The sequence below is a fragment of the Lampetra fluviatilis genome, chromosome 26 (assembly GCF_964198595.1).
Source record: "Lampetra fluviatilis chromosome 26, kcLamFluv1.1, whole genome shotgun sequence".
Taxonomy (NCBI): Eukaryota; Metazoa; Chordata; class Hyperoartia; order Petromyzontiformes; family Petromyzontidae; genus Lampetra; species Lampetra fluviatilis.
Window position 1 is genome coordinate 2,402,193 of NC_136300.1, and position 11,676 is coordinate 2,413,868.

An 11,676-nucleotide genomic window follows, 5' to 3' on the forward strand; every position below is an offset into this window, starting at 1 on the left:
TCGCCGTGTCTTGAGGCGCTTGCTTCAGAACCCTTGCCTCAAGAGCTTGTCAGATCTCATGTAGATCTCTTGTCCCTTGTCCCCGTGTCAAAGGTTGTAAGGCGATGTTGTGTTTGTTTGTTTGTAGAAAGAACTCGCTCGCCTAAGTTCGAGTCCCCCCCCTCGTGGTAAACATCGCTGCCGACTGTACATTGATCCGGTCCTCGGTAACCTGGTGCCGTGCATAAACATCGGCACACAAGAGAGACAAAGGCGGCCGGGAAGGGTTCCATCCTCGCGCGCCGTGCCCGCCTTAATAGGTGCTCGCCGACAAGCCCCAACAGCCTGTTCCAGGGTGGTGTAAGGGGGGTGGGGGGGCCCGAACTTTGACCTCGCATTAGTCGCGTCTCGTTCACGAACCTCCCTGCTTAAGATTGAACCTCCCTGCGTTGCGTGAGGCTTCGCGTCCCGCGCGTGTGCAGGACGCGGAGCGCTTCGCACGCCGATCGAGTCGACGAATCCGTGGATGCGACGCGAGTGGGAAGTCCTCTCCGAGCGTGTCCTGGCCCCCGGCGAGGTCGCCTCGGCCTCAGCACAGTTACTTATTCCGGTGCGCGAACAGCGATCGCCACCGGAGGGGCAAAGGCGGGCTGGCGTGGTGATGTTCGGCTGCCCATTATCTCACACTTCGTTAACCCTGACGGCGCTATCAGCACTCAAACCAACAAGAGCCTCGCAAAGCATGCGCGGCAGATCCTCATTTCTCTGTGTGTGTGTGTACAAAACAATGCACACAAAATGCGCACACACACATACATCAGTGGAAGCTGATGTCTGAACCTGTTCTGTCATTCAGCTCGGTCCACTCGGTCCGTAATGAACACTGAGTTACGATTCGTAAATGGACATCAGCGCTGGAAAGACACGGGCGGATCGGGTGTTGGTAATTGTCGTCACTTACTCCCTTTGTGTGCCATATTGGCCTTAATATATGCTTGTTCATAACACATATCCGCGTGTGTGTGTGCAGGAGTATGTGCAAACAAGGTGCACACACACACACGCGCGAGCGAGCGTGTGTGTGTGCAGGAGTATGTGCAAACAAGGTGCACACACACACGCGCGCGCGAGCGAGCGTGTATCGGTAGCGATTGATATCTGAAACCGGAGTTGCGTCTCACCTTGGGGCGACGGGGCCTTAAAGTAACTGGCACTGCAGGTGCCGCGTGTAGCCATCGGAAGTGGGGGATACAAAGACGGTGGGGCGTATAGCTGGGCCACACCGCCTCTTCCGTGTACCTTAACGACCTTCAAATGCGTCGCTTACACTGCCCCCCCCCCCCCGCACAAACTACGCAGGAGATCTTATTCTTGGGTCTTTCGGTAAAGTCACGTAGATAGGTTCTAAAGAAAATAACAAAAAACTACGACGTTTCGATCGCAACACAAGCAATCGTCATTTGTTTTCTTCTCCTGATGACGACTGCTTGTTTTGCAATCGAAACATCGTAGTTTTTTGTTGTCATTTTTTTTTAAACCTATCGACTTTACCGAAAGACCCAGGCATATGAATTCCTGCAGTCGCGAACGCTTTGAGTCACAATTTTACGCAGGAGATTATTCAGAAGTGGCAGGCGGTGTAACTGCACCGTGCCCCACGATTCAGAGACACTCAGTCGCCGGGCTAACTGGAGTGGAGGGTGGGGGGATGTTGAACTTGGAGCAGGGGGAGGGGGGTATTGTACTCATTGCCCCAGGGCCCATGCCAACCACGAGACATCACTGATATAAATACCTCGGCTCGATGGGAGGTCGCTCCTTCTCATCTGCTGCCCCCAAAATATAGAATATCCCACCTCTCACCCTCCGTCCGTGCTGTCGGCTCACTGCCGATGTTCGAGTCTAGATCCTTCTCTTCTGCGTCGGGCTGCCCCGTCTCTCGCCCAGTAAAGACAACAGACAAAGATCCCCCGTGTAGCCTGAACAAACTGTCGGGGCAAGTGCTGTTAGCGAGCGCCTATGAAGGCCGGCCAAGGCACACGAGGGGATGGGTGGCCAATAACACGCCCGGCCGCATTTGTCTCTCTCATGGCGATGTTGACACAACGCACCAGGTACTGTACTCACTTAAGGCTGAGTTTACGTAGAGGAGGCCCAGAAACCGGCTCAGACATTTGTCAGCGATGTTGGCCGTTCGCTGGAATTGAATTCGTGCCGACGATGTTCATAGCGCATTGCGATAACCACTGCGCCACCGCTCCCCAACCCGTGAGCCCGCTAAATATACACACACACTTCCATCTACAACTCGACGTGACACACAAATCATGGGTACAGCACTTTCCCCAAAAAGTCTGCGAAGGCTATATGGGGGATCTTTGTCTTGGTACCCGGTCTCAGTGCACAAGTGGTTTCGCCGCGCACTCCGTCTGAGAAATTACGTAACAGGGGCGAGAGGGAAGCCTTCAGAGTTAAAGGCGCAGCCCTGCAATGGCTTTCTCCCGCCGCTGCTGGCGGAAGGTTCTCCCACTCGAGCCAACTCCCCAGAGAGATGGAGAGCCCCTCTACGATGATACATTGGCCTACTCTTCCACGCTGCACCCAACACGTCTTGGTAGAGGAGAGTTCTTAAAGCGCGCATCAACAATTGCGATGTATTGCCCCAACCCTCGCTCGCTCCTCCGTGGTCGCGTGCGGAAGAGCATCGAGTCGATCTGTGGTCTCACCCCCCCCCCTCCCCTCCTCCCCCGGCCCCAGCGTCTCCGCTTTGGCACTTTGGCACAGGGTCCCCCACTCTGGCACGCCCCCCCCCCACCACCATCATCACCATAGCCGTCACTGCTTTACTGCGGCGGTCGAGAGTACGCGCCGAGGTGGAGTGACGAGCAGCGCTGCGCCCCGCTGCTCGAGCTGCTGCGTCGTGGCGGGTCGCGGTGATCGAGGCACGCGGGAAGCTTGTCCCCTCCGCGCACGGAATGACGGGAGCGGCCCACGTGGGGCTCTGCGCCGCGTCAATTCTCACGCGGGATGGACAATTGGTAAAGGGGCCGTCCATAAATGACGTCACGCACCTCGGGGGTGGGGGTCAGACATTTGTGACGATGTGTGACGAGAGGGGGGTGGTCCAAAATCGCGTGACGTCATTTATGGACGGCCCCAAAACCGATAGCCGCGTGGGACGCGCGTCACCCGGTGCAGCGTCGTGCGAGCGACGGCTGCGTTCTGCAAGTCGGATGCTGAACACAATGGGCATCTGTAAAAAAAGAAAAAGAGCTTTATCGCTCATCGGATTCCTCCAGTATGAATGCATATTGCGATTCAATGCAGTCAGCTTCAAGCATGCTGGTGATAATAATTATGATGATGATTGGATGATGATGATGACGATGTTGACGCACATAATACCTGGAAGAATGTGAATGTTACTGCTGCTGATATGCACACAATGCCTTCAGGAATGATGATGATAATTATCATAATGACGAACAGCGTGCACATCCTTTGGACGTGACCGTCCGTCCCGACCTCCCCCAGCTCACCAGCCAGCAAAACTTTTCGAATATAGTTATGAGGAGGATGATGATGCACTCAATAGGCTACCTGCAGGGATATGGATAAGGACGATGATGCCTGTCGCTGCAACTGCTGCTTATGATGATAAAATGCAACGGTTCCGCTGTTGCTCATGATGCTGATTCTATTGCTGCTGCTGCTGCTTACGATGACGACGACGATGCTGATGTGTAAACTTCGTCTCCTGTTGCTACAGGTGCCGCACCTTCTCCCCCGCGCGTCGGCCGAACAAACGAGCACGTGCCGCCTTGGCGTGAAGAGCCCGGCGAGGCGGGCACGGCGACGGCGGAGAGACGACGGCCACCCCCGACACCAGGATGCCTCTCCTGCCGTCTCCGCTCGACTTGCCGCTGAGCCCCTGCGGGTCCCACGCGGACAGCAGCCCGGCCAAGGGCCTCTACTACCGACTGCTCGCGCCCAGGAGACGCGCCGACCTGCTGGTGAACGTGGGCGGCCTGCGTTACGCGTTCGCGTGGACCGACCTCGAAAGGTTCCCCCTGAGCCGCCTGGGCAGGCTGCGAGCGTGCAGCAATCGCGAGGACATCCTGGCGCTGTGCGACGACTACGACGTCTCGCTCAACGAGTTCTTCTTCGACCGAAACCCCGGCGCATTCAGGGCCATCATGACCTTCCTGCGCGCGGGCAAACTGCGGATACTCGGCGGCGTGTGCGTGCTGTCGTTCCGGGAGGAGCTCAGCTACTGGGGCGTGGAGGAGAACAACTTGGAGGTGTGCTGCCTGAGCCGCATCCTGCAGAAGGACGGCGAGATGCAGCAGCAGCAGCAGTGCGACGAACAAGACGGCATCGACGGTGACGCTGACGAGGCCGCCGCCGGCGCCGAGATGAACGGCGACGACGACGTCTTCGGGGCGGATGACGCCGAGGGGATGAAGCTGGGCCGACCCACGCGCTGCGTGCGCGCGATGGGCCACCTCCGGGACATGGTGGAGAACCCGAGCTCGGGACCCGCGGGGAAGGCGTTCGCCTGCATCTCCGTGGCCTTTGTGACCATCACGGCCGTGAGCCTGTGCGTGGGGACCATGCCCGAGCTCAGGGAGGAGAAGGTGTGACCCGCGTGCGCGCGCGCGCGCGTGCGCGTGCGTGCGTGCGCGTGCGTGCGTGCTCGTGTGCGGCGGAGCGGTAGCGCCCCGCGCGCTACGAACCCGACGGCACGAGTTCCAATCCCGCTCACGGCCAACACCAGTGACAATTATCTGAACCGGTTATGGGCATCCCCTAGGTCGACTCAGCCTCAAATGAGTATCTGGTGTGATGTGTAAACATCACCATAGGGGAGACAAAGGCGGCCGGGCGTGGTGTTGGCCACCCACCCCCTCGTGTGCCGTGCCGGCCTTCATAGGTGCTCGCTAACAGCACTTGCCCCTACAGTCTGTTAAGGCTACGCGGGGGATCTTAGTCTTTGTTCAACGCTTGATCAACACGCGTGTCGATTTGTCTTTCCTGGCGTGATGGACTCGGCAAACGCTTCAGAACCTCTAAGAGCAACTTACTCAAACGGTCTGCTGAAGCCCATCCTGGATGTTCTTGTACTCGTGATAATCTCAGTCAGCCAATCGACACCGCCCCGTCTCGTGCCGTGTTATCTTGCAACGCGCACCTAGCCTGGAACAAGCGCCGTCCTGACGTCACCGCCACTTAGTGGGGAAATGTTAGCTTTGTAGCTGCTGCCTTTCTATGTACTCACGGCAAACTTCTTTCGCACCGTACGTAGCCAACCGTGCTAATGTGAGGTGCGATTAGCGCACTGTGCTACGAACCCGGCGACCCGGGTTCGATTGCCGCTCACGGCCACCAACACCAGTGACGATTATCTGAACCATTTCTGGGCCTCCCCTAGGTCGACTCAGCCTCAAATGAGTATCTGTTGCGGGGTGTAATCATCGCCACTAGAGAGACAAAGGCAGCAGGGCGTGGTGCTGGCTCCACCCACCCCGTCCTGTGCCGTGCCGGCCTTTGCTCGCTCACAGCAACTTCTGTCTCTGTATGTTAGAATATGAGAATATGTGTGAGAAAAACAACCCTACTTTTCCGATGTATTAACCTGGTCATGGCCTATGGCCCCGGGTAAAGCTGCGTGGCCGGGAGTCAGAGCCATTCGCTTTACGGTGCGACGGGGATGTCCTCTGGCCACGACACAGTTGAACGTATATTTCCACCAAGTAGTTTGGGAAACTTTTTCATGGCTGCACCAGAGGAATTTCCATCTGGTACAGAGACATTGGGAGGCTGATCGATGCCCTGATGCGTTCAAGGAATGTCGTCCTACTGGTCAACCTTGTCGTGTATGCCGATGATCTGGTAATTGCTGCTCACTCCGAGAAAGAGTTGGAGACTTCTTTTGAACCTGACGCGTGCCACTAAGAAGTACAGCCTTCCAATCGGCCCCACAACAAACAAAGCACCTGCCTGGGTGTTTTATTTGATGTCATCCTTCAGGTACCGGGACAGTTTGCTTCTGACAAGCCCCGGTATCGCAGCAGAGATCTCACTCTGAATCGATTAAGCGGTTTAATATGTTGAGATGTGTAACGCTGTGTGGAAGTTATCTGGCCTATTGCTCCACATTAAGCTCGAAGTTTTCGTCGTCACAGCTGTACTCTCTCTTTGTCGTGCTTGCAAAACAAAGATCGCGTTAAAGTAACATCTGCACTGGCTCGAAACGTTCAAGCAAGACAGCCGACAATCAATCCTGCATGGGTTTAACCAGAATGGATTGTGAGAGGAACTCACAGATCCCTGAACGCTTTGGACACATTCCTATCCGTGAGCTCTTACGACAGGCGAGGCAGCGTGGTCTGGGTCATGTCGCCCGCATGCCCAAGCAGCTTGTTGGGCCAGAGAGAGGGAGCTAAACGGGCGCGACGTGGGCCAGAGAAGAAATTGACTGATGAGGTACAGGAGCAAGTGGAGCTAGTTTGACATGATCATAACTGGTACCATCGGTGTCAAGATCGGCCTCTGTAGGGGAGGCTCAAAAAGGACGCTGCTGGGCAGTTGGAGGCAGTCACTCTACAATAACGGAGGGCAGAGGAGGAACACTCACAACAACGAGCGGAGAGCCTGGTGGATAAAGCGCAATTTGGAATAGTGGGGAGCGCATGTGGTGCATCTGCAACTCAACTTAGCCAGTCAACCCATGGCACCTGGGTCTGTCCCGTGACCTCCCGCTGGCGAATATTCGATACTTCACGTGGCCTCACAGTGCACATAGCCTGGCACAAGCGCCGTGGTGACGTCACCACGGTGACTGTTGCGTGAGAGAGTATCAGAGAGAGCTTAGTGGGGCGCCGTAGCGCTGTGGTTAGCTGACTGTGGTAGTGTTGTGGTTAGCTGACTGTGGTGGTGCTGTGGTTAGCTGACTGTGGTAGCGCTGCTGTGGTTAGCTGACTGGGGTAGTGTTGTGGTTAGCTGACTGTGGTAGCAGCTGTGGTTAGCTGACTTGTGGTAGCGCTGCTGTGGTTAGCTGACTGGGGTAGTGTTGTGGTTAGCTGACTGTGGTAGCAGCTGTGGTTAGCTGACTGTGGTAGCGCTGCTGTGGTTAGCTGACTGGGGTAGTGTTGTGGTTAGCTGACTGTGGTAGCAGCTGTGGTTAGCTGACTGTGGTAGCGCTGCTGTGGTTAGCTGACTGGGGTAGTGTTGTGGTTAGCTGACTGTGGTAGCGCTGTGGTTAGCTGACTGTGGTAGTGTTGTGGTTAGCTGACTGTGGTGGTGCTGTGGTTAGCTGACTGCGGTAGCGCTGTGGTTAGCTGACTGGGGTAGCAGCTGTGGTTAGCTGACTGTGGTAGCAGCTGTGGTTAGCTGACTGTGGTAGTGTTGTGGTTAGCTGACTGTGGTGGTGCTGTGGTTAGCTGACTGTGGTAGCGCTGCTGTGGTTAGCTGACTGGGGTAGTGTTGTGGTTAGCTGACTGTGGTAGCAGCTGTGGTTAGCTGACTGTGGTAGCGCTGCTGTGGTTAGCTGACTGTGGTGGTGCTGTGGTTAGCTGACTGTGGTGGTGCTGTGGTTAGCTGACTGTGGTGGCGCTGTGGTTAGCCCGCTTGCGCTACGATTCCCGGCGACCCCGCGCTGAATTTCCGCTCCGGGCTAATGTCATTGGAGAACATCTGAACCCGTGCTGAGCCTCCCTTCGATCGACTCAGCCACAAATAATGATTAACTGCTGCGGTGTGTAAGCATCAGCACATACGTGTCAACCCCTTATCAGTGCCTACCATATTACACACCAATTCAGTCACCCCGTGCCCCTTATACATCTGAACGTTCATCCTACAAAGTGATAAACACAAACAAATAGACACATTTCTTAGCCCGTATTGAAACGTCTATACGCCGTATGGACCTGAAAACTCAATTATCGCCGTACGAGAACACGGGGTTCATCCGTACGAGTTGACGCAGTATGTCAGCACCACCGGGGGAGACAAAGGCGACCAAGCGTGGCATTGCCGGTGTGTCTAGACATCCCTTGGAGTTTCGCGTGTTAGTCTTTATAGGCGCTCGTTAACAAACGGTACTTGCCTTGACAGTCCATAAAGGCTACACGGGAGGGTGGGGGGGGATCTGTTTCGCCGTTGTTCGTGCGTGGTGTGTAATTGTAGCTGTGTGCGCGTGTGTGCTTACACTTCATTAACAAGTGTGCCGATAGGGCTGTGGACTCGCGTGACCCATGGCGGGTCGTCAATCGTGTGGCCTTGTCACGCGGCGCTGGTGTCAGTGTCATCGCCAAACCGCGACCTGTTTGCTTGCTCACGCTCTTACAATTGTCATCGCTGCACGTTGCCGATTGCGCGCAAAAAAATCTCGCTCGTCCGTTTGCACAATCATCCCACCAGCAGCTAAATTGGGAGGCGGTCGAGAGATGTCGTATTTATTGTAGGGCCAATGCCGTTGATGTCACCGCACGCCGACATCGCTTCCTTCAGCTGGAACCCGCCGCTGTTGAGAAGCCGACACTCGATGTGCCCACACCGATGGCAAGCGGTCTTTGCGCAAGGCGGTCATCCTGCATCCAAGCACGAGGCACACTTAAACCCGCCTCCCTACCGCTCCGTGTACAGGATCTGAAACGGTTTGGGTCACACGCAGAACCGGCCTGGGTTGATTTCAGCCGGCTCTGTTAAGGTCGGCGACTGGCAAAACAAATTCCCGTACCCGGCACACCACATCATGTGCACCTACCCAGCTGTGGGTACGGGTCACATGCCCACTTCAGTCTGCCAGCGGCCCTCCGACGTGATAAAAATGAGTAAGAAATGAAGCCCGAGCCACAACAGCACAATATAACGCATTGTACAAAAAAACATGACGCTCACCCAAACACCTTGATGAGTGTGTCCGTGTTGCTGGCGTCTCTCTCTCTCTCTGCACCACCTCCGCTCCCAACTCCCTCGCCCTCGCAGGGCGAATGCTCTCAAAAGTGCCGCGACATCTTCGTCGTGGAGAGCGTGTGCGTGGCGTGGTTCTCGCTCGAGTTCGCGCTGCGCTTCGTGCAGGCGCGCAGCAAGTGCCGCTTCATGCGCACCCCGCTCAACGTCATCGACATGATCGCCATCCTGCCCTACTACGTCACGCTGCTCGTCGACTCTCTCTCGGACCCCAAGGACAAAGCGGCGGGCGGCGGCAGCTACCTGGAAAAGGTGGGCCTCGTGCTCAGGGTGCTGCGTGCGCTGCGCATCCTCTACGTGATGCGCCTGGCGCGACACTCGCTCGGCCTCCAGTCCCTGGGCCTCACCGTCCGCCGCTGCACGCGCGAGTTCGGCCTCCTCGTGCTCTTCCTGTGCGTGGCCATGGCCCTGTTCGCGCCGCTCGAGCACCTCGTCGAGAGCGAGATGGGCAACAGGGAGAGCTTTTCGAGCGTGCCGGCAACCTACTGGTGGGCCATCATCTCCATGACCACGGTGGGCTACGGGGACGTGGTGCCGCACAGCGTGCCCGGGCAGGTGGTGGCTCTGAGCAGCATCCTCAGCGGCATTCTGCTCATGGCCTTTCCCGTCACCTCCATCTTCCACACCTTCTCGCGCTCCTACGTCGAGCTCAAGGAGCAGCAGCAGCAGGCGACGAGGAGGGGAGGACGCAGGTTCCACGTGAAGGCACGTGGCAGCGACAGCTCGTGATGATCCATGGGGGGGGGGGACTATTGACGACGATTTTGACGACACCTCCGAATGGCAGAACACCAATTACGCGTGAGTGTGGCCCCCTGCGTGGCTTATGGAGAAACGGAGGGCTACTCCGAGGCACGGCCGACAGCCAAGACGAAGACGTGGAAGAGTCGCGTGAGCCGACTGAACCACGGCGGTCGCGTGAGTTTGGGAAGGGAGGGAAAGAAGGCTGAGGACGCAGGGTCCAGGGCGATAGCGGGCCCCGAGACAAGCGATGAGATGACAGAGATGTAGGAGGCATGGAGAAACTGAAACCTTATTTTTTGATGCTGGCAAGGGGGGTCCCATGATGTAGCTGCTCACCACGAGCTCTCAATGCCCTGAGAGTTGCGTCGTCTTTGTGCTGGTCGCTTTTTGGCGTCATCTGGTCTAACACCGTTTGAGACGGCTCTAAAGAAAGCCGTATTCTAGTGTGGACCAATCAGTTTCAAAGACAATGCATATAACTGTCAGAGCATGTGTTTTTTTTTTGCATGTTCACCACAAGTATGTGTGGTTGATGCACACGTGATTCCTTGCATAAGGTTTCAGTTTGGTGTTAGAACATCTTAACACGTGTTGCATTGCCAGAAAGGGTAAAACCTATTCTTGTATTTTGATACTGGCAAGGGAAGTGCCGTGAGGCAAGGCGAAAATGAAGCTGGGATGGGTTGGAAGGCATCCAGGGGATGTCGTCATAGCCGGACCTGCAGGTCATGTCTGGGAATTGAAACTGATGACGACGAAGACGGCGTGGTTAACCTGTTACATGCCTCGTTCACACAGACACTAACATCCAGAGACATTCTAAGGGCACAGACCGTATTGAAATTCACGCGTAATTTGTGATCGTCGGCAGAGTATTGAAAACAGCCGCTTGTGGTGACGATGTCATCAGCATTCGTTATATTTGTGAATAGAAGAGGCAGCTTTGATTTGATGGCTGGATGTTTACGAAGGATGACGAGACCTGCGCCGCTGTGTCTACCGCAGCAAACAACGCTGCGCCTCTTGGCTTCTCCCTTGCAGCATGCAGCACGGTAACAGGTGTCCGTACGCAAGAGAGCGCTGCAGTGCATGAAAAACACTCAACACTCTCGCCATTAACCCTGTGCCCGAAATAGGGAATAGTGTGTACCCTCGGCAGTGGCGTGATCAATGGCCCTTCTACGTGGCAGAAATATCTTTTCAAAAGCAAGAGCTTTCCAACGGAGACCCGTGTTTAACACGTAGGCTTTCGCGACCAATATCATCCATAATACAGGTTTGTTTTGGGTTAGCAAGCGTAAATATATAAATGTGTTGTTAAATCTGCCACCATCAGACACAGCCAATTAGTAAGGTGTGTTACGTAAACAGAACGTGGCCAATTCGTCACTAGCACATCACACCGGTGTGTTGGAGAGCCGAGCCACAACATTCACAATCCGAGTACGACGTTTCGCCAGTAATTACAACTAGCTTCATCAGGCGACGGCCAGGTTTGTGACAACCCTTACTAATTGGCTGTGTCGGGTGGTGGCGGGGTTTAACGACACATGAATATATTTACGCGATATAACCCTAAAAAACAACCTGCATTATGCAGACATTGTGTGCTTTTTAAATTGCGATTTAAAGCTTTCGTGACCGCAGGGATTCATATTCTTGGTTTTTTCGGTAAAGTCACGGAGAAGGGAAATAATAAAATAATACAAATATCAAACAATAACAATTCTCACGACGTTTCGACTGCAACACAAGCAATCAAAAGTGGCGGTTTTTCATAAATTTTCTTGCTGTGGATTTCACACCTGATGATGATTGCTTGTGTTGCAGTCGAAACGTCGTGAGAATTTTTATTGTTTTATATTTATATTATTTTATTATTTCCCTTCCACGTGACTTTACCGAAAGAACCAAGAATACTGTGTGCTTTGCCAGCGGCCGACCGCTCACATTCAACAACACTCCGTTCGATCAAGT

General features: G+C 55.0%; 1 protein-coding gene across 1 annotated transcript in view; it reads left to right on the forward strand.

Moving 5' to 3' along the window:
- LOC144942131 (voltage-gated potassium channel regulatory subunit KCNG2-like) overlaps nt 1–9,684 on the forward strand; it is a 68,473-nt gene extending 58,789 nt beyond the window's left edge. The window contains exons 4-6 of the mRNA XM_078868890.1: nt 462–589; nt 3,812–4,616; nt 8,971–9,684. Coding sequence (XP_078725016.1) covers nt 462–589; nt 3,812–4,616; nt 8,971–9,684 — 1,647 coding nt within the window. The remainder of the gene's footprint in view (nt 1–461; nt 590–3,811; nt 4,617–8,970) is intronic.
- The last annotated feature ends 1,992 nt before the right edge of the window (nt 9,685–11,676 follow it).